Source organism: Marmota marmota, unplaced genomic scaffold (assembly GCF_001458135.2).
Source record: "Marmota marmota marmota unplaced genomic scaffold, marMar, whole genome shotgun sequence".
In the NCBI taxonomy this organism is placed as follows: Eukaryota; Metazoa; Chordata; class Mammalia; order Rodentia; family Sciuridae; genus Marmota; species Marmota marmota.
Genome location: NW_026000005.1, coordinates 23,141,383 through 23,163,743, shown reverse-complemented (window position 1 = coordinate 23,163,743; position 22,361 = coordinate 23,141,383). Strand labels below are relative to the sequence as shown.

The 22,361-nt window shown below is 40.0% G+C and overlaps 1 protein-coding gene across 2 annotated transcripts; it reads right to left on the bottom strand.

Annotated features, from left to right (window-relative positions):
- Positions 1–15,340: 15,340 nt before the first annotated feature.
- On the bottom strand, positions 15,341–21,636 carry Ctla4 (cytotoxic T-lymphocyte associated protein 4). Of its 2 annotated transcripts, XM_015481290.2 has the most exons (4): positions 21,374–21,636; positions 18,383–18,730; positions 17,847–17,956; positions 15,341–16,525 (listed from the first exon to the last, which is right to left on the bottom strand). In XM_015481290.2, the coding sequence occupies exons 1-4, from the start codon at positions 21,480–21,482 to the stop codon at positions 16,412–16,414; spliced, it is 681 nt and encodes a 226-aa protein (XP_015336776.1). In that variant the 5' UTR covers positions 21,483–21,636; the 3' UTR covers positions 15,341–16,411. The 2 variants fall into 2 exon arrangements, with proteins under 2 accessions (XP_015336776.1, XP_015336777.1); XM_015481291.2 differs by lacking the exon at positions 17,847–17,956.
- Positions 21,637–22,361: the final 725 nt, after the last annotated feature.

Here is a 22,361-nt window from a genome sequence, read left to right as displayed (position 1 = left end):
TATCCTCTGAGTCAGTGGTTCTACCTTTATAGAAAGTAAAAGAAATTATTTTAAAGATATTTTCTTTTTTTCTTCCACTTAACCCTTCCCCCTCCCAAAATACTCCACATTCCAATTTTCCTACAAGGTATTTTATCATTTCCCACTATGCCATGGGGTCATTCTATCCTAACCAGCCATTTTTAAGAGCTTTCCATTTGTGTGACATCTCATTTTAAAGAGGCACCATCAACAAAGTTATATTCCATTTATATATGATGTGTCAAAATGTATTCTACTGTCAAGTATAACTAATTAGAACAAATAATTTTTTAATAAAGAGGCCCATTTCATACTTCACATGTTTCATATTTCACATATTTCACATACTTTACATAACCATCCAGAATGGTTATGTCTAGGCACACTAGGAAGGAGAATCCAACTCAGTTCCATCTGAGTTGGATTCTCCTTCCTAGTCATCCCCTCTGTCTTCCCCTCTTGCTGGCATTTTGATGAGCATGCACATTTACATCCATAGGGTTTCCTGAGTGACAATATTTTGAAATTATCATGCATATTTTCCTTCCTAGTATTTTCTCCTTTCACTTCTCTCTATCCCTCATCTCATGGTTGCATTGTCTCTGTTCTTCACTCCCTTAGTGGAAGAAAGTATCAGAGGAAAAGGTAGAACTTTTCCCACTAGTTTTTCTGACTTGTGTTTTAACAAATGTCCTCAGAACTAGTAGCTCTCAAAAAGTCTGAACAGAGAACAGTTTCCATCAGTCTCTAAAGAGAATCCCTTAGGGGTCAGGGAGAGAGGTAGGTCAAGGATCAAAGAGGACCTATACCTGAGTCCCTAAGTGCCACTACCTGAAAGGCAGCAAGTCCTGGGGGGGTGGGGATTGTCTTATAGGATGCCCATAAGCCAATGGGACAGAGATCCCCCTGCTCCGAACTGAACATGGAAATGGCCAAGAGCCACCATTCCTGAAGTGTAATGAAGAAGAAATATGTCACTGGACAGGTGTGGAGGGCCTGACAGCACTCTATCCCAGGGTCTTAACATGGCATAAGATTCAGAAGTGTGACACAATCTTGGGGAGACATGGGGAAACCCCAGAAAGGACTGAGATTAAGGTTTCTTTCCACTAGCCCAGCAAAATACAACTTGAAGCCAGAAATTAAAATCGGAAGTTGGGTTACTAAAATGAAGAAAATTGCTAAATATTTAAACCCACCCTAAGGGTCATAACTGCTCTACATCCATAGGGTATTGTATTCGTATTACCCTGCTGGAGCAACTCCAGTTGCAGTCTACTTCACCATTTAGTGGAATCCAATGATTGTTCTTTTAATATTTCTCCTTACAGGTTAGGTGTCCTTGAAGCCCTGCATGGCATATGGCAGCTTCTGAATATTGCAGACCAGGTGCCTGGTTGAATGACCAGAATATTTAATGAACCACTGATACAACTCCCTTCCTTTGTTTTATTGTGCTTGTTTTGAATGCAGAAAAACAGAAAACTATTCAAATCAGTAAAATATGAGCTGAGAGTGGACCCTTAATAATAGCCTTTTCCTCAGATTACTCCAAAGATGTAGCCCAACAGAGTTCAAACCTTTTCACCAGAGAGCTAACCCTAGAAGGCAGACAGCTGCTATGTGTGGCTTTACAAGGACTGTAAAGGCATTAACAGTTTTGAAACCCTAAGACCACTGTGAAATCTGGGATGTTATGTTCCAAAGTGAGAAGTTTGCCCTAGGCAGCTGTGCTATTACCAAGCCTGCAGGGTGTTAACCGAAATTGAAAACAGCCTTTCAACAGCCCTAGGTCCTCGTTATTTTTCACATTATAGTTCACATTGCTAAAAATATTCTCCAAACTCTCCCTTTTGGTAATTTGAAAGAGGAGATATTATACTAGGAAATAGCTAGATAGCAACCACCCCCTGCTGGAAGTTCAGGAGGAGCCTGGGAGAAGATGCCTGCTGCCCTGAGTGGTAGCCATCTTGGATTCCGTTGGTAGCTGACTCTCTCCTTTCTGCTAAGACACACTTCAGACAAGAGCTTCTATATCTGTTTTCACCTGAAAGTGACAGGATTTCATACTTCACATATTAGCAGATACCATTTTACTAACACGACCCACACATGAATCCTGTTTTGCCACTTTCTCTTAAAAAATATTTTTTAAAATGGGTCTTGAAATTTGGGATAGAAAATCAAGAATACAGGAAAGAGATGTGATTTCAATCCTTAATCACAAGTGACCAAATTGTCATGCTGGAGCTCACTGCAGTATCGATCCTGATGACTGTTGGGAATGCCTCCCTGGCCATATCAAATCGTAGCTATAATCAGCTACCTGCACAGGAGATTTTATTGGCTATTATATGCATTGAACACAAAGCAAAAAGAATGAAGAAATAAAATTAATTTTTACTATCTACTCCTAGTAGAATGCCAGAGTTCTGCTGACACTTAATAACTAGTGAGAAATTCATGCCTTTACTTTTCAAAGACAACAACTAGAAAAGGAAAAACCACAGACTCAAGACTTTCTAATAAGTTTAGAACATGCAGATATGTTATGGGAGAGAATACAAATTCTCTCAGTCTACCCAGGCTTGATACTCTTCCACAAGCTTAGTTAGGTCACTTGAAATTAAATTGTCTAATATCTATGAAATACTCCTCTTCCCCTGAACACCTACATAGTCACATAGGTCTTGGATGTTTGTGTGATACCTTTCCCCGAGTTCTGAACTCCAATTGCAAAGAAAAAGAATCCTTCCACATTTTTTCTCTCTTGCCCAACCTGTTTACCCCATCAACTCTAGAATCACCTCTAGCACAGCATAGTTAGCACACCTAGATTTTCTCCTTCCCACCCAGTTTACAATGGACAGATTGTCACACTCTACCTCAATTTCCTCATCTTACAAGTGAAGGTAATGGTAGTTCCTACCTTATAATGATCTCTTGAAGATAAAATAAGTAATTCATTTTAAGAGTTTAAAGGGATAGTTTGGGTTCATATTGAGCACTGAATGTCTGTAGTTCTTATCCCTGAGAATACACAGATATACATACCACTGACCAAATTTATGGAAATGCCATTTTTAGTGGATATATCATGATAACTGTAGAACCTGTAATCTAATTACAAGTTCTTTGTGCCTACTCTTATTGTGGTGAGCCCACCATCATTTCCTCTGAAGTTCTTTGGAGAGGACAGCCTTTGTGAGTCACCCACCTCACTTATAGTTACTTCATCAGTCAATGAGAAACTCACAGGCGTCACCATTGAATCTAAGCTTAACTCTCCTGACCCTGAGGCCAATCTCATCATTCTCTGTCTGAGAAAGACTCCAACAGCTAGACAGAGACAGCTTGGGGCTCTTACATTAGATGCATAACCAATAATGGTGGCTAGAGATTTTTGAAGTGTGGCTTTCCTGATTGAAGCTATCCCAGGGAACTTCAAAGCATGATAAAAATCTAAACAGAACTGAGCAGCGTGCTCCACCCCTCTCCTCTGCCTTGCCTTCTTCTCTTAGGCTAGGATTTGAAACCAGGCAGATGGCCAATGATTCTGACAGCACGTTTTGACATACTTTTCTATGGCAAGGAGGCTGTAACTCCCACCTGAAAATGGTTGTTAGAATAAACAAAAAATTTATACAGTTGGGAAGATGTCTCAACTTCAGCATAACTACAGAATCAAGTTTATTCCTACTCAAAAATGACTGCTAGGACATTGAATAGTGCCCTCCCCTGCCCTCTCAGCCCTGTAAGTTCACATTCATGCTTTCCACAGGCCCTCAGTGACTCCAGCCAGTAGGTAATTGATTTATTTCTGACAGATGTTTGATTTTGTTGTTGTTGTTGTTGTTGTTGTTGTTGTTGTTAGAGCAAGATCTATACCTCAACTGTTTCTGGTCTTGAAATCAGAGTAGTTCACCTTATAACTTTGGACTTGGACTACATATACATATACTACTTCAAGCTTATAAATGTTTGCTTAATTCTTGGCTTACTCCCTTCAACATCTCTCAGCTCACTAGCCCCCATCTCAATTCTTCTCTACCTCCTCACAGGACCTCATGCCTTTCCCTCTTCTCCATCCTTTCTAATTCTAAACTTGCCATTACCTAAGTGGCTATATGGCGGTAAATGATCAGATCCTGTGTGAGCTTCTTAGAGGAGAGATGCTATCGAGAATGTTTGTGCAACATAATCTTAGTAAGAGGAATGAAATCCTTGCTCTGTTCACACTGTCCTAGGTACTGTAGAAAATATAGCAAAAACAACAGGTAGAGGCTTGACTTCAGGAAGCTTACAGTTATTATAAATCTTCTCTAAGGTGCAGCGACTACCACTCTACATGTTCTAAAAAAATGGTTAGTAAACTCCAGATGAGGAAAATGATAGTATGCTTTCATATGGTGGCAATAAGTAGATGCTACCTAATTCCTTATTTCCCCAACCCCAGCCCAACAAGAGCATTGAGCATCTCCAATAATAAGTGAGTCTTTGAAAACAACCATGAGATCATATGATGGGGTTATCAAATGCATGATTAAATGTTTAAATTAGTGGCTTTTCTCTAAATTGTGAATCTGGAGTCATTATGCAACTTCATGATAAATGGGACAAGTTAAGGCTGTGTCCTTTAAAAAGTTTACATCTGTTTGTTGTAATTCATCAAGTGGCAAAATGCCATTCTACTGGCTCTATGCAACCATTATTTCACTTGGCTCTGTCTTCAGCAGTCTGAATGGTGTTCTCTCTGCTGGACAATGTGTTTATTCACAAAGCTGTAACTGTACTGCAATTACAAGTGTGCTTTTGAGACAGACATAATGTCTGGAAGGAAAGAATATACCCAGAAGAAAAAAAGTCAACCATATATCCTTTTCCTTCTTAACACTTTTCCACCCGCCACACACAAATAATAAATACATCATACTCCTCAGAACATTTTCATAGAAGATGCCTAACTCAAGGTTGAGTTCAAGTGGACATGTTTCCATTCCACATTGCTCAAACATTAATAGGTCTCCATCAGATGCCTCTTCTCTTTGGGAAAACAGAGTGATGCTTCTGCTCATCTTACAGTGCTGAAAGTGGCCCCCAAAATCCTCACTTACAGAAAATGAACTTTTGGGGGGTATAAAAACTAGCACAACATCTGATTCAAGGCATCATTTTGTAATATGGAGAGCCTATGATTTTTAATGGCAGTATAGAAAGTAATTGGAAAAGATTTCTGTGGAAATATTTCAACAGGGATGAAGAGAAGGGTTCTTGGGCTACTTTGTGATAAGGATGCAACATGGGAAAGCTGAATGACTGCTCTTGGGAGAAGAGACTTTACCTAAAGGACCTTCTGAGTCCCTTTGTGCTCTAGTGTTGAACAATTCCATACTAAAAATGTGATTCTGTTTTTAAAAAGTACTGTGGTGACCAGATTGTCTAAGGAAATAACATAAAGTGAATCTGAATAAGGAGAGAAGCTGCCTGTCAATCATACTGTAATTTAATAAACGAAATAGAAAGAGAGCTCTTAAGAAATGGTTGGCCGCAGGGTGCAGCACCTCATGAAATTTCTTTCTGGTGAAACCCTCCTGCTTTGCTGAGAAGGTCTCATTTGCTGAGCTTTCACAGTAGAAATAGAGACTCAGCACTTTGCAAAGCCAATTGGAAGTTTCAGTCGTGTCACTTACAAGAAGAATTTGATAACCAATTCAGAAATGAATTGCGCTCCTTTCCTCTTGACGAACAGATCTCACCAAACCCATTTTCACTGTTCCAAGCGTGTGGTCTCAAGTCTTACTTGTTGTGAAGCTCAGATATTCAGTTCTTTCCAAATAGTAAAATTCTGGAGCTTGAGGGGAAGCAAGTAGAGAAGAGTATCTATTAAAAAGCCAAATCATTTGCCTTTTATTTAGTAATAAAAATTAACATTCTAGCAAAAAGGACCTGTGAAAACAGCTGATGTTGAGTAAATTTTACCTATAATTATTTATAGGGCAATAATTATATTAACATTTCTGTTAGTAAATATAGACCATAATAAAAATGAAACTAAAAATAAATAAAATGAGTAAAATATTCTATAAGAAAGTATGGACCTTTCATGACCGTTGATCAAGTTAATTAACATCCCTAAACCTTGACCTTTTGGACTGTAAGTCATGATCAACCTGGCAGTGTATATTTCTCTAGGGAAGTTATGAACGTCAAAGGAAGTCCTTTGACTTTTACATTTCAGCAGTGTACATGAAAATATTTTAAAAGCAAAAATATGTTCCTCAAACAGAAGATAGTAAGAAAATTCTAGCCCAGGGAAATTTGAATAGAATTTTGTGCTTGAAATTTATTCTCAAAATATGCAGAATTCCAGACTACAGCTTACTCTTATACCAGGTATACACGGTAGTAAGTTTCTCTAGGAAATTGCCTTGCACTTCCTACAGATCACTCCCTGCTTATATCCCCCAGATTCACCCAATCTGAGCAACACCAAGCACTCTGCTCACTCATCCCTGGGCTACTTGCTGATGTGCTCATACATAGCTGGGGGCATTTATGATATTTCTATAATCTATTTTTTCTTCCCAAAGTGCACTTTTCTGTACTTGTTTTCAATAGAAATTCATCTTGTTTATAACTGAAAACCTCCACAGCTTATGAAGATTGCTTCAAATTGCAATAATAGTTCTGTAAGCTCTCCTGTCACCTAGGACTGTAGTGTCCTACCTAACCAGGGCTGCAGTTAAGGAACAACACTACTTCCTCAATGCTGTGTCAAGCAGGCACAAACAGAAGAAGTACCCCAATCACTCAGTCTTCTCACTCTCCCATCTCCTGACGGTGTCTTCCATGGGTCCATTGCTAGAGTCAGGACTGCTAGTCAGTGTCCTAGGCATAGGGTGGAGACAGGGGAGAACAGATCTGAAAGAGCAAAGGAAAAATAACCAGTGGACATAGTGACCTCATTGCTCAAAGCACAGCTCCATTTTTACCATTATGGGTCTCATTGAAAAGGCTCTTATCTGCCAACAAATATCTACTAACAAGGAAATGAAGGAAAAGTGAAAGAAAGGAAGGCAAGCAGAACAAAGGTAAGGTCAGGCACCTGTGACCAAAAGGAGGTAGATTAAAAGCTGCTGAACAAGGCTTTATTGAGATTCGCTTGCAGGCAAAACTCTCCAGTCCAACAGAGCGGGTCCAGGGGAGTCGAACCCAGGCTCATCTGGATTGTAATTTTATTGGGTTTAGGGCAGGAAGGGAGGGCTTGGGACAGGAAAGGGATGTTTTTAGGGTCCCTTGTCCTCCTGGGGTTGGTCGGGGGATCTGGCTGAGCTCCATGTCCTTCCAGGATCAGTCAGGAGATCCCACTGATTGACAAGTGGTTATCACTGCTTGTCTATTGGCACCTGATTGGTTGTTGTCTGGTGCTTTGTTCCCTTAGCCACCTCAACCGACCAACACAAAGGTAGAATTAGTCTGTGCCAGGCACTGTACCAAGTCTACTATGAGGGGCCACAAAGAAATTTTATACATATATATATATATATATATATTTTTCCTCCTNTTTTATTACATATATATATATATATATATATATATAAAATTTATTACCTAAATTACTACATAATATAGCATTTACCCCATGCCAGTTCCATTCTAAGTACTGTATATATACGAATTTATTTAATCTGCAAGCTCAGCCATTTATAGATGAGGAGACTGAAGCATAAAATATTGAGCTAGTTAAGTCCCTATTACTTGCCCCAGAGGTCATGCTTTACCATGACCCCAACACAGCCTCTATGAAGTAAAAGGAGTCCTTAAGGAATTCATTATGTCTTGGGGGAGATAGTAATATCGATTCATCAAAACTTAATTGTGAAAGTTAAACAGATCTCACCACACTAAGAACAAAAGAATGAATCCAGGGGTAGGGTGTTAAGCTTGAGCCAGAGCAATCCAGGGAAGAGACTGGGCTGATTATTAAATAGCACCCAGCCGAGAAATGGCCCCTAGCTACCTCAAGCCTGCTGGAGCAAAGCTAAGAGCAGAACCCAGGACTCCTAATTGCCCAAACAAGTATATCTAGTTCTCTTGCCTTTGACTTGTCTCTTTTCAGAGCTCCACAGATGTGACAAGTTTTCAAATTGTAGCTCTGGTACTTTACCAAACAGGATATCTAGGGTCATCTTGGCCAGTCTCCTAAGTTCAGCCCAGGACGTATCACATACTCTTTTGACAGATGAAACAACTTTTATGTTATGTGCCCATAAAAGATTCTATGAGAAGACCAGTACTCAATAATTTTTAAGGAACTGAACATTGTAAATCTATACACAGGAAAGCATTCAAACAATAGACTATCCACAAAGTAAAACTAACCTTATGCATTACGCATTTGTTCCTATTATAGTCTTTCGTGAATATATTTTAGACTTCGGGCAGATAATTACATTTACTTTTTTAACTATCATATAAATGTGCAGAGCATTTAATAAAAATATTAACAAAGGCCTTTTCATTCAAACCAAATAACTTTTTTTTAATTATGCATATATTTTGACCTTGATATCACATCTGGTTTTACAAAGTTACTGTGTGGTTTTTAATTAAGTTTCTGTTATGTTCTGTGAACAGAAAAACCAACTTGTGTCTAATTTAATACCTATAAATTTCCACAGATGGTCACAGAATAGTGTATGGGCTAGTGGATAAAAATTTTGCCACGTTTTCCAATTCACGACTTAAAATTCTGCTACTACCACGTTCTGTTTTATTAAAAATTTCCATTGACTATTTTTTTTCCCAGAGAGTGTGATTATAAAATAATTGTCTCAGTTTCACTAGGCAAAAAGATATGTGATTTGAAACAGTTTGTAAGTTAGGCAGCCAAGTTAGACAGAAATAGTTCAGCTGCTACTGAATAAAGCAACAGTGTTAGGACAGTGGTCAAAAGCCAGATTCATCAAAACTAGTTTGATCCCAATGTATATAATGCACCACAGAAGATGGAAAATTCTGAGGGTGGGGAAGTTGACTCTACTCCCAGAATAGCCAGGAAGTTCTGATATGTGTGCCTGTGCTCACAAGTGCAGTCTTGTTCGCCTTCTACCTAAGCCTGTGCCAACCTGCTGGAGGGGACTTCACTAAGTGCAGAACCTAAGGGGAAAAGCCCAGACCAGCTTGAATCCAAATCTGTCTCTGCCACTTATCATGATGAGCCTTGGTAAATTCTTTAGCAAAAAATAGAAATAATATATTCCTATCTGAAGGTTCAGTTAGACATCTATGAGAAGGACTCTCTTATTGCCCACAGTGAGTTCAATGTAGAGAAGAGACAAGGCCAAAAACATTGATACTTCAGAGTGATAAGAGCTAAAAGACTAGAGGACTAAATGCAGTGGAAGTAGCCCTTTGTGAAGTTTGGGGATACTTTTCAAAGGAAGGAACATTTGAGCTGGGTCTTAGAAAAAGTAGAAAGTGGTTAAAAATTCTCAAACTTATCAATGATATCTTGAGTGCCAACTGCGATTATTAACCATGGTTCCCTAGAGAACTGTGTTGAAAAGGCTTTTTAGGGTGTGACTTGGATCAGTGGCCCAGGGGTTCCTCCCAACCTAGTCTATGGCAATACCTCCAGGCAAGGTCTCCAGAACAATGCAGTCTGCCCACCTTATAGAGTTCAGCCTCATGTTGGTCTCAGTTCACTTGCCCAGTATTCCAATTCTCCATGACATTCTGCCCGGGCTCTACCTAGGCACAGGATCCTATTCTCTAAACCTCAAAATGTTGGTGGGAATCCTAATGTGAACCAACTGACCCACCAGAAGGTCAACAGCCATCTTGCTCTGGGAATTGTCTACCATATCCTTTCCTGCTATAGTCCTGACCTGCTAGTTTTGATTTCTGTGGATAGTAACACCTACCTATATGGAGGCTGACCCATCTCAAGTCTCAGATGTGGTCCAGAGGTGTGCCCTGAAGGAACTAGACCTTCAACTAGGTCTACTTCCCCAGTCCCTTGCCCAGCCAATCCTCTCATTTCTTCTTACCCAACAGCTGCTGATAAAGATCTAGTAGGCCTGCCCCAAGCCAGTCTGCAATATGATAGACTCCATTGCCCTGTCTCTGACTCTGAATCCAACCTAGGAAGAAAAACAATGTTAATCCCTTCTTCTGTCATATGCTTCTATGGAACCCTATGACTGAGTACTCTAAGAAACTCACAAAGCAAATCTAATCCATCCTTCATATGACAACCCTTCACACCCTGAGCACAGGCATAGTGCCATTCTTGAGAGCTCTCTTATCAGGTATAAATTGCAAATACCATAACCACTCAAATTGGCACCAGTGGAGATGCTACTCAGCGTTGTACATTCTTACAGCATTCAGCAGCTCTTCTCTGATGCTCCCTGATGCTGCTCCCCTGTAATCAGCTTGCACCACTGCTCAGTGTCTACCCACACAACACACACCCATGTCTCCACTCTCCTGGATCTAGAATGCAACCATTCCCACCGTTGGAACCATTGCCTTTATCACCCATTCGAGCCCCACACACACACACCAAAAAAAAACAAAAACAAAAACAAAAAAAAACAACTTTTTCTGTTTGGGCCCTAGATATTTACATATTTGAACTTTTTGGAGAAATTTCTTCTACATAGCTATTTCTGCCGTGGTCTTGGTTGAATACTCCCTGGTTCTGACTTGGGCTTCTCTCTATTCCTCTGTGGCCTGTGGCATTGGCTCCTGGTCTGTAATTTTATTCACAGAACACGGATCCTCTTCATTTGCTGTTTGGGATAATCTTCAAGTCTCAGTCTTCTGCTTTTGAACTCTGTATTTGTTTTGTTCCTGAGAGACTTGCTGCTATTTCTCAGCATCCCTTGACCTCAACTCAGAGAGCCTCCTTTCTCTTCATCTCCCAAGCTCTCACCTTCTACTTCAAACTGGTTACTATCCTTTTACACACCAGCCCCATTTCAAGGTTCACAGAAACATGTGCAAGGTAATGCCCACTATCTTCCGTTGGTGGTTGCTTCTATCAGCTCTGGTCTGTTTTGATAAGATAATTACCCCATTATCAGAGCAGAGAGAAAGCTACAGTTTACATGAGAATGAAAGTCTCTCCCTCAGTCTATGAATGGTTTCCATTCTCCCTCATCTGTGAGCCAAGCATCAGTGTGAGAAGTTGGAGGACCAGAATAGCGGACCAACCAGTATTGTTGTGGCATTGACTTAAGCACTAGTGAACAGGAAAGAGTTATGGCTAAGACTGCAAATGGAAACCAGTGGTCCATCTTTAAATGCTGTCAACTTCCTGTTTTCCTCTTTGGTTACAACTCTCAGCTGCTTCAGACAATCTCATTCACAAACATCTTCAGAAAACCTTTAAAATAATTGTCCAAAGAATATTTGCCTGCTCCAACACTCGTTTGTTAACTCTCTCAACACATGCTTTTACTTCTCTAGCACTTCACAATTCATTCCTTTTCTAATTTTTCTTTCCCTTTTTACAGGTAGCCCCCAGAATGTAGATAAAGTCAACATTAGGCCAGCCATGATGGTGATGATTACATGGAAGTTTAACCTGAGCATTTGGTTTGATGATGGGAGGAAAAGTCGTTTTCTGAGATCAGCCTGGAGTGGTGGCAGAGATGCTCCAGAATCAATTGAAAAGGAAGGTGCCTGGCACAGGAGGGCTTATGGTGTTTCAGACACAGAACCTGGATATAAAAATCTGGAGATCTGGCTTCTCAGCTGATACAAATCTTGCCTTATTTGGTGACCTTTAAACACATTTCCTGATGTCTCTGATCCTCATTTTCTTCTCAAGTGTAAGCATAATTTACAAGGTTCCTTCTTTAGTCATAATCATCTATGATAGTAGGTTCCTGAATAAGACCAGAGCTTTAGAAAATATAACCCCAAAAGCCACTGAAATATTAAGATCCCCTGGCCTGGCTTCAGATCCTATAAAAAATGGGAAGTTCTATGTCCAAGTTGCTTCAGTTACATTTTTTTAAATTCTTCAGATGAACAATAAATATAAGGAAGTACACCCATGACAGCTTAGATTTCCAAGAAGGGCCTGAATGTGTTAGGCCCCTTGCCATATGAACCAGAGTGGGTTGACTTCTTCTAAGAAAATGTGTAGAAGATAAATAGTTGCCTTCTCTGCAGGAGCATTCATTTCCAGTGACACAGCATCAATCACCTATGCCCAGAACTGAAAGCAGGAGATTATGTTCGAGTTGGAACAAAGGTCACAAATGAAGACTGCTCTTACCCACAAACTTCTAATGAGGACTCTTCAACACACTTTTTATTCTTACTGCATTAGAATTAGAAAACTTTTCTGCCCATAGGGCTGTCAGAATCAAATCTGGGACATACTTGGTTTGTTTATTTTGTTTTGTATTTTTTTGGTGGGGGGATTGTTTTTTAGTACAGTTTTTTGGGGGGCTGAATCTGACAAACCAACCCAGTGACTTCTATCGTAGCCTATAGCCAAGAAAACATAAAAGAGGAAAGAAAATTTTTTCCCTTTTCACCAGTACAATGCATCATATTTCTGGACTAGACAAAGGAAAAGTGACCTGATATATATATCAGTATATATATCAGTATATATTTAATATATACTTATATATAATGTATAAATATATATAATATATATAAAATAAAACAAGACCTCTAAGGAGTTTGAGTCTTGGCTCTAACCAGGTACAAAAGAGAAACAGGAATAACTTTCTAGAGAAAGCCATTTTCTCTTTTGCTTTGAACTTTCTGAGATGATGACTTAAATTTATCAATTCTTAAACATCTTAACTGGCTTTGCTCTAATTAACAACACTGTATCATCAACAGTTTGCAAGTTCTGTCCCAGCTAAATATTAAATATTTATCAAGAATGGATACAGAAGAAGGCTCTGCCTGGGTATGAAAGTAGAGTCAGTTTGAGCAACAACCCGCAGTTCAAAGGAGGACCAAAGAGAGAGAACAAAAATGAGAATTTTCCCTCCAAAATGGAAAGTTTTTGAGATAAAAGTGGAATGTGTGGGACTGGGTAGCAGCTGGAGGTCACATTCCAGAATCGTAAAGATTTAAGCCAAAAGATGACTGTCATACACAGAGTTCTCCTGGTCAATTGGGAAAGAGATTAGACTGGAGCCACCTAAAAAAGCATAGACAGTTTCTGCATAGAGGACAGTTGTCCATAGTCCCAGATGTCATAGCTTCCCAACTCTTTAATCCATTTATTGCAGCATGTATACACTGTATGCCTGAAGCTGTGATCAGAAAAGTTCCCAACTAGGCAGAAAAGACATGCACATTTGAAATTGTTAGAGGTAGAACCAGGGATAGCTAAAACAGATAGGCAAAAATCCTGGTGGGCTTAAACCATTAGCAAATATGATGGTAGAGGTAAAGTTTGAGACTGATGGAGATGAGAATGGTGGACTAAAATATTTGGAGAGGAGAAATGGGAAGATGGATACCATGTTGGGCATACCATATTGGAAGAAGATGAGTAGAAGCATGGACTGGCGAGTATATAGAAAGAGAAGCTGACCCTGCATCCCCGGGTAACTCTATCCTATTCCCATCATCCCCATTCCTGTGTGGGATAAGTGATTCCAGAGAGGAGGGTTATAGTGCCCAGGATTCCCCTGCATGGTGAGTCAAGCTCCAGTTAGAAGCATGGAGTCTTTGGTATTTCCCAGGACCCTCTTCCCAGAGATGAAGGTGGTGATAAAATTCCATGAGAGAATTAATCCTCTGATTTGAGGACAGTACACTGATCTGAATATTACCAGTGAAGGATCTACCCTCACAAACAAAATTAGGTTTAGAAAAAGCTTTCATGTCATGCCCAGCCTCAGATTTGCTTTCTCCCCTCTCAGTTAAACATCAGGTCACAGTCTTTCTTGCCCAATTCTTCTGTCACAGGAGAAACTTCTTTGAGCCAATGAGTATTCTATTATTACAAGATCAAAACTGAGTGAAGAAGGAAATGCTTAACACAATGAATAGCAAATGTAAGAAATTCAGGTGACAGTAGAGGAGATATTAAGCTTACATAAAGTAGGCCATTGCCCAATGGATCTGAAAGGTACCTGGAAGGTCCTTTGTCCAAGATCCTCTCTCTCTTTTGATCTACCATCAAATATAGAAAGAAGTAATCTCTCTGAAGACATCTGGAGTAGTAGAAATGGTACCAGACTATCCCATGGGGCTCCTTAATCTGTGTGTTTCCTTCTGGTTCCCAACCAAAGGCCAAAAGAACAAGAAGCATAATCTTCTACATAGTAGAGACTCATTCTAAGCATTAACAATTACCCTGTTTTGAAAGATGTATTCATTTTCATTTAACAAACTTTTATGGGGTCATTTCATTTGTTTGTTCTGAGGGAGAAAAATGAAAAGAAAGATCAGGAGTGAACAAGGAAGGAGAGAGAAAGAGACAGAGGGACAGAGAGATTGAGACAGAGGCAGAGACAGAGAAAGTTGCCTAAAACAGCAATTCTCAAAATTGGGTACAAGAAGGTCAAGCTTTTGAAAATGTTAACTTTTGGATCCACCACCCAAAGATTCTGATTCAGTGCAGCTGGGGTTATTAAGTACAAATCCGTGAGCTACGTGATCCAGTGTATTTGATTACAGGTGGTCCCTGACCACACTGAGAGTCATGCAAGACAACAACAGGATGTGAAGGTCAAGAACAAGAAACCTAAAGTGAAAACCAAGTAGATTGTGGCTATGAATTGGTTAACCAAGAACCAGAAAGACCTCTGTGAGCCAGGTCCCGGTCTTACCAGGTGATAGCAACATATAATGACAGGGGTGTTTCACCCACATTTGCAAAATACTCCACTTGATGCCACAGTGGAAAGCTTCAATTACCATGAAGGCAGATCAAAATGGCTGCAAGGGGCACAATGACAATCCTGGAGTTGCCATGGCAACTGGAATAGGTGTGAGTGGGGCTGAGAAAACCCTGGGCAAGAAAAAGGAGGTGAAGAACCTGGGTTAAAGAGCATGCCATGTAACATTTATAGGACGACTAAGTCTGTGTTAACCCACATTATATCCTAAATCGGAGAAATCAAAAAGGAAAAGGAAGAAATCTTCCCCAAAATGGCTTGCAGGAAATTAACTGGTGCAAGGCTGACTTACGAAGCATTATTTGCCCTTTTGTTTCTTTCTATTTTTTTTTTCACAGTACTTCTAACATTGGAGACACCACACCGTGAACTAATCAAAACCAAACTCATACAACATTCAAATACAAGGATGATAAAGACAACTCTTTAAAACAACCACCAAACACTTTTATTTAATTAAAAGTATTATACACGTTGTTGCATTTTCATGGAAAATATTGAGTTAAAAAACACCAACAATGTTAGTTTTCAGAAACTTTCATGCACCCCATTCTGCCAACTGCTGCTTTCTTCTGTCTGTGGCATTAACTCTGCATCTGTAAGGAATTGGGCCCCTGGAACTGGAGCTTCTTAGAAGGTCATGCCTATGGCTTTCCTGGAGTGAGCCACTGTCTTGACAACAGTATCCTGTCAGGTTAACACACATACCCCAGTTTTGGCTTCCTTATAAATCACTGAAAGAAGCTGGTATAAAACCTCAAAGCTCATGTCAACACCAATTTAGTGCATCTGAGTACTGCCACAACCTCACCTAGTTTCTAAGCTAGTTAGCAAGTGACTGTCTTCTACCTGGTGTATTAGTGTCCTGAGATCCTCCACAAACTTCCCCCAGAACCCATAGTGGGAAGACACTGTCATATAGTGTTTATATTCAAACCATTACCAAATACACAAAAGCACATGTAACCTTCATGCACAATACTATTTTAAAAAATACATATTGGTACAATATAACCTTTGGAATCACTGGCTAAAACATAGTCAAGTGAATGTTTTTTAAAAAAAAAAAAACTTCATGTAATTATATATTTGCTAAGAGAAATAACACAGAAAAAAAAATTTAAAGATCATTTCAGCTACAAACATCTCACTCATAAATACAAGGTGTGTACAGTCTAGTCCTCTCCCTTTGCACTGTCATTCCCTTAGTTCACTGATCCCCACATCATAATGCTGTATCCTCACATCACTCCCAAGTGATTCTTTTGCTAAAATTGGGTCTGATGTGATAGAAACATCTTGGCTCCATTTTCTTGCTCCTTTGATTTAAAATGTAGTATGTTTAATGTGAGTTCTATATCCAGCTTTATGTTAAAGCAAGGCAAATTCCTCTCCAGAATACACCACAAATTTTTTTTAAAATAGCTGGATGGTTAAAAAGGAAAAAAAAAAGTTAAAATTGTCTCAGCTCTTAGAAGTTGAAATACAGTCTTTCTTCACAAAGGTCTCTCAATTGGAATAAAATAAGGTTGAAATTGCTTTTCACATTCTGGCTCTGTTGGGGGCATTTTCACATAGACCCCTGTTGTAAGAGGGCTTCTTTTCTTCAACTGTCAAACACAAAAAGAAGCAGTAATTATTATCAAAGAATATAGAAGCCACTTCTAGCCATAATATTTCTCAGCACCTATTGGGGTCCCTACCCCAATGAAAATGAATGTTCACTGTGAACAGAATTAGAAAGTCCAGGAAATTCTCTTGATTCAGCTATTAAATTTCATTTTAGATAAGTAATTCTGAAATTTTGACATAAAAGAACAGCCATTTTCCCTAGCTGGAAGACAGGGGGAAAAAAAACAAAAACAGGTTTTGAGAAAACTTCACAGAAAACACCAGAATGCCTACAATAATAGACAAGATCTTATCTGTGGAGGAACCAGGTTAATAAGATAATCAAGTTTACCTATGCTGTGGAAGAGCTCCATGTCTTATCTCCAGTCCTCGTATGCTTTTTATTACTTTTTCTCTGTCTGCACTAGTTCCCAGGTTTTTATCACCTTGGTCAAATGAGGTCCAGTCTGATAGTCTGTGTGGTACTTTGTAGCAAATGAGTCAGGAAGAGCCCATAACAACAGAACATCACTATTGAATAGTGTGTCTTCATGTGCGTATGTGTGTGGTGGAGGGGGACAGCAAGAAGAGGAGGAGAAGAAGGAGGAGGGAAAGGGAAAGGGGAACCAGAAGGAGGAGGAGGAAAAAGAAGGAGAGAAAGTGGATTCGTGATGGGAAAGTCAGCTTTAGGCAAAGGTGACTGAAACAAACTGTTAGAAATCCTGGCAGGAGTCCTGATTCCATACCTCTCTCTCCTCCACCATCAACCACTGTAGTAAATAATAACGGGGACTTTCATTTTCTGAACTGGAGACCAAGACATCTATGTATGTTAGACTGGATAACAGAGGCAGCTACAGCTCAGACAAGGAGGGCATAAGTATGGCACCAGAATATGGTTTCCAGGCGAAATACAGGACATTTAGGAGGAGAATAGAAACCCATCCAGGTGATCCTCACTAGCAACATGTGGCCCGACATAATCTATAAGTATTTCAGGGTTATTAACTCAAGTACAAATGTCACGAAGGTAAAGAACAAAACAGCTGCCCCATATTGTTCAGTTACTCAAACTGAAACCCTGTTCAGAAGCACACAAACATTCAATGTCAAACACACTCATCTGCAATCTTAGTCATCCTGAAACCTCAAAGGCCAATGCTTAGTGCTAGTGTGTTCTTTACCACTGTCCTTCCTCTTCTTCATTTACTGCTTCATATATTTTTAAAAAAAAAATTGAACCTGGCACCAACATTTGGTCAGTAGATAACACTGAAGATGACCCCATTAATCATGGAGCCTGGTCAGTATCACACTCACCATTTTACTCAAAGAAACAGCTGTGACGAGGAAGCTGTAAAAAAACAACCCCGAACTAACTGCTGCAAGGATCCAAAGAAGAAAATCAGAATCTGGGCATGGTTCTGGTTCTGCAACAGAAAACAAAGCAGAGCCTCCCTGAGATAGTTTTAAACTTTCAGGCCTTACTTCCCCCAAGAGTTAAAAGAAGCTGGAGCTTCTAGATCTTGCAGTTTAGCCCTAAATTGTATTGGTAAGCCCACAGATATGACTACGTCCTCAGAGTGTTAGATCAAAGGCACAAGGCCAAACTTCATGATGGATATAACAGAGTGAGTACTATATCACTCTGTTAGCAGGAAAAAAGCACCTTCCCCAACTCATCTGCTTTTGTGTTCAGAATGATATTTAAGTCACCACCCATAATTGTATGGGAGAGAACTCTTAAGGAGAATTTTCATAGTCCTAAAATGAATCACCTTGAAATTAAGGAACAAACTATTTTTGTACAAAGACAGCAATGCAAAGTGTCAACTTGGTGAAGTGGCTTTGCTTACCAATGACATAAATCTGGGTTCCGTTGCCCAGGCCCATATAGTATGGTGGTGGGTACATGAGCTCCACCTTGCAGATGTAGAGCCCGGTGTCTGCAGTCCTCAGTCCTTGGATAGTGAGATTCACCTGGTTTCCACTGGAGGTGCCAGTGCAGCTGGAGTCATCTAGGAAGGTCAACTCATTCTCCACTGTGTACGTTGTGGCACAGACCTCAGTCACTTGGCTGGCTATCTGCCGCAGCACTGTCACCCGGACCTCGGTGGCTTTGTGAAAAGCTGCATACTCACACACAAAGCTGGCAACTCCCCGGCTGCTGGCCAGCACCACCGCAGGCTGGGCCACGTGCATCGCTAACATGGAAAGGCCAAAGGAAACTCAATGAACTCAGGTGCATCCCTGGCCTAATCCAAGCACCTGGCAAGGTTTATCTTTGATGAGCCCCCACCGGCTTCACCTCCCAGTCCGTAGCTCCCCCTTCAACAAGCCCACCACCTTCCCTTACCCTCTCCCTCACCATCCATCCCCTCCATCACTCAGCCGTCTTCCAGCTATGCCCCTTAAAGATGGGTCCTCAATGGGATATAATTTCTTGAAGACAGGTAGTCATGGCAAGAAGGGCGCTAATGTGATAAGTTAGAGACCTGGCTCTATCAGAAAATATGTCATTTTGGAAAGTCACTCCTCCCCTTCATTTTTTTCACATATAGTAAGATGGGGAGTAGACCACACAATATCAAAGTGCCTACATACTCCAGAATCCTAAGGTTATAATAGAACTACACAGCTCAGCGACTCTAATATGAGTAGTAGGGGAATTTCTGGAGGGTGAAGCACAGAATCTTGTCTAATCTCTCAAAGCACACCTCAAAACCTCCTGCTGCTTATCTAACTGACCCTGTACCTCTACTACCCAGGAGCAGCAGAACCTGGCCTCGCTGCACTGCCCAACCTCTTCCCTGGCTTTATTGCTGTACCATGGCGTGTGCTGTTAGATGAGGAAGCCACAGAGCCAAGGGCACCAGGTCGTTTCCTCTCTGGGTTGAGGCAACCCTGCTGTTAATTTCTGTGGGCTTCCCCGGCCACTATCACCACCTCTTCCACCCTCCCTCTCTCCTTCACTTGAAGGCTCTCCTACTCTTTTGTTCTTCTTCTATAAGATAAGGGAGGCCATTTCTCCATACAAAGAGGCTTCCAACATCTAAAAAACAGTGGCTTTATGTCTAATTAGCCTTTTTATAATTAATAAAGCCTCTCTCCAGTCAATATTGAAAGTGATACCCAAAATTTAAGTTAAGCAATGTCATTCACTCATCAGCTCAAACACTTTGATGCTTTACTAACATGGATTGCAAAAGCAAATAAAATTTAAAAACATTCAATGTCCTCCATTATGCAGTTCCAATCTTCCATTTGGGGTTGAAGTTTCTGAGATACCCTTTTCTGTCTATAAATCTCCCTGTAGTAGACAAACTAGTCCCTTCCCCCAAGCACCTATACAGGACAACATTTGTCCTCAGGAAAGACAACAATATGGCAGCAGCCATTACCATTGCTATTCCAGCATCCCTAGCTGATAAGACAAGAGTTGCCTTCCCAAACTTTATTTCTTCCTATCAGAGATGCCCTCTGAGCATCCTTTGCCCTACAGTAACTCCACTGCAGTGTTTAAGAAGTTCTGCCCCAAATTAACTTTTTTGTGAGCTAATCATATCTCCCCTCTTTTCTGCCTCCAGTGTCTGGGAGCAGTAGGTATATACTGCCCAATGAACTCTTGATTGTATCAACTCCAAGCCTAAACAGGACCAAATTTCCTGCCCTCCCCCAGGTGAGCTTGTCCTTATCATCACTAAATCTGGTCACATTTTTATCCAACATGTGAGGAACCTATTTACAGGATGAGATAAATTTCCTAAAAAGGAAATTGAAATACTTCCAATGGCATTAATCTCAACATATTCAAAATATAAAAAATAAGAAAGTGTACATGACTATTTCTTTTCCAATAAAATTTAAATCATCAAATATCTTTTGAGTACCTCCTTCATACTAACCACACAGTTTTCTTAACTAAAAATATCTGGAGAGAGAGAGAGAGAGAGAGAGAGAGAGAGATAAAGTTGAGATTCAATGGAAGTACTCATCAGTTCAAGCCATGGAACAAACTGTGTACCGATCTCTAAAGAGCTTTATTTTATCTGAAACTAAAGGTCTGCCTCTGAAATGCACATGTAGGTCAGGCAATTGAGCATCTTACACCAAACAAGATTGATGACTTCCTTCCTTCCTTATTTCCTTCCTACATTTCTCTTTCCCCTTTTCCCTTTTTTCTTCCTTGCTTCTTTAATTTTTAATTATTTTATTTTATAAAATTGGCAAAAAAAAAACCCTATAAATAATTGGCTAACTGGTTAATAAAATCAACAGGATCTGCTTTAGGACCTTGAATTGAATAATGAAGGCATTCTTCCCAAAATTTCCTTAAATTTTAAACAAGTTAGCTAATTAGTGTATAAAATTAATGAATTAGAAGACCTTAAAGCTTTGAATTGTATAGGAAAGAAACACTTCCTGTGATTTGCCTAAATCCATTTTTATAAGAGGGAAATCTTGAAATTCCCTGATACCAAGCTCACATGCATTTAGGACTTTGGACGTTTTTTTCCCTTTTAAATCATTGAATTTTAGAGTATTTTATTTTTCTAATGTTATTGAAGTGTCTGAAATGGACCGTGTCTCCCAAACCAACTCACATGTGTTCATTCAGCCCCTGCTAAAAACCTGGTACTCTGCAATGAGCTATAGCTTTGCTTACTGGCTGCTTCCAGCTGTCCCCTGCTTGCCTCGGAACACAGAGCCACCCCGGCCAGGGGACAGGAGATTCACCTTTACCTTTTGTTTCTGCTATAAATCACTGCCCTGAACTGCTGAAAGAAATGAAACCCAGGTGGGAGAAACACCTCCTCCACCTTCATGCTCCAGAAATCTCCACTCACCTTTGGAGAAGATGGGGATGAAGAGAAGAGAAAGCAGGGCAGTGCAGGACCAGGCCCTGGGAGCTGGCTCCAAGCCAGCCTCAGGCCTCTGGAATCCAAGGCAAGCCATTGCTTTACAGGAGCTACGTCCAGGTCCTCAGGAAGCAGAGTGAGACCTTTCAGGATCCTGAAGCTTTGAAATATGTTTGAACCCACACAGATTCAAGGACTTTTTATAGACAGCTTTGATCCCAGGTGTGTATCACACATGTGCACACCCAGAAGGCGCCTGAATAGAAAGCCTTTTTGTTTTGGTTTTACGAGAAAGGAAGTCGTGGGTTTAATACTACGTCGAAAAGACAACCTCAAATACTCAAAGTAAAACTGAACAAAACAAGCCAATCCATGGATGGAAAAAAAATGTATTCAATTTGAAACTGAAGCTTCATGTTCACTTTAGGGATCTGGATAAGTTAAGACTTGGAGAATTTCCTGGAGAGCAGGGTCCCCCTAAATCCCAATTTTATCCATCTTACCAGCCCAGTCATTTCACTGACAATCCCAAACTGCTAAGCTGTGGGCCCTCTGAGCTAAGGACAGAATTTGTCTGTGGACATCATTAATAAGAACTCTGCTTTCAGTCTGTGAGGCACCATCTTTTTAAAGAATCCTTTGGCATACTCTACAAATAAGAATTTATTTCACCTAATCCCACTTAGCACTTTAGTGAAAGAAAATACCAAAATCACAAGAAATAAACCAAAAAAGAGGCAGGAAAAATTGTCTCTGGTTTTGCAGATTAGGAAATAATCCAGATATTCTTAAAAGCCTACTTGAAGACAAAATGGAATTGGAAAAGTCCAGAAAAAGTTAGCCAAAATGATCTAAGAAATTAAAAACTTCCATAGAGGATAGATTTTTTTTTCTAATAAGAATTTTTAAACATAAAATACAAAAGCTAAGGACAGATACAACCTGAATTCTTAGACTTATAAAAGCTAGATTGGGG

What these genes read in the sequence shown, in the direction of transcription:
- Ctla4 (XM_015481290.2), bottom strand. Translation starts at nt 21,482, where the DNA reads ATGGCTTGCCTTGGATTCCAGAGGCCTGAGGCTGGCTTGGAGCCAGCT. An exon ending in CATCCCCATCTTCTCCAAAG is followed by an intron (nt 18,731 to 21,373) that starts GTGAGTGGAGAT and finishes TTTCCATGTTAG; the next exon opens with CGATGCACGTGGCCCAGCCT. An exon ending in CTGTTTCTTTGAGTAAAATG is followed by an intron (nt 16,526 to 17,846) that starts GTGAGTGTGATA and finishes TGTGTTTGACAG; the next exon opens with TTGAAGAAAAGAAGCCCTCT.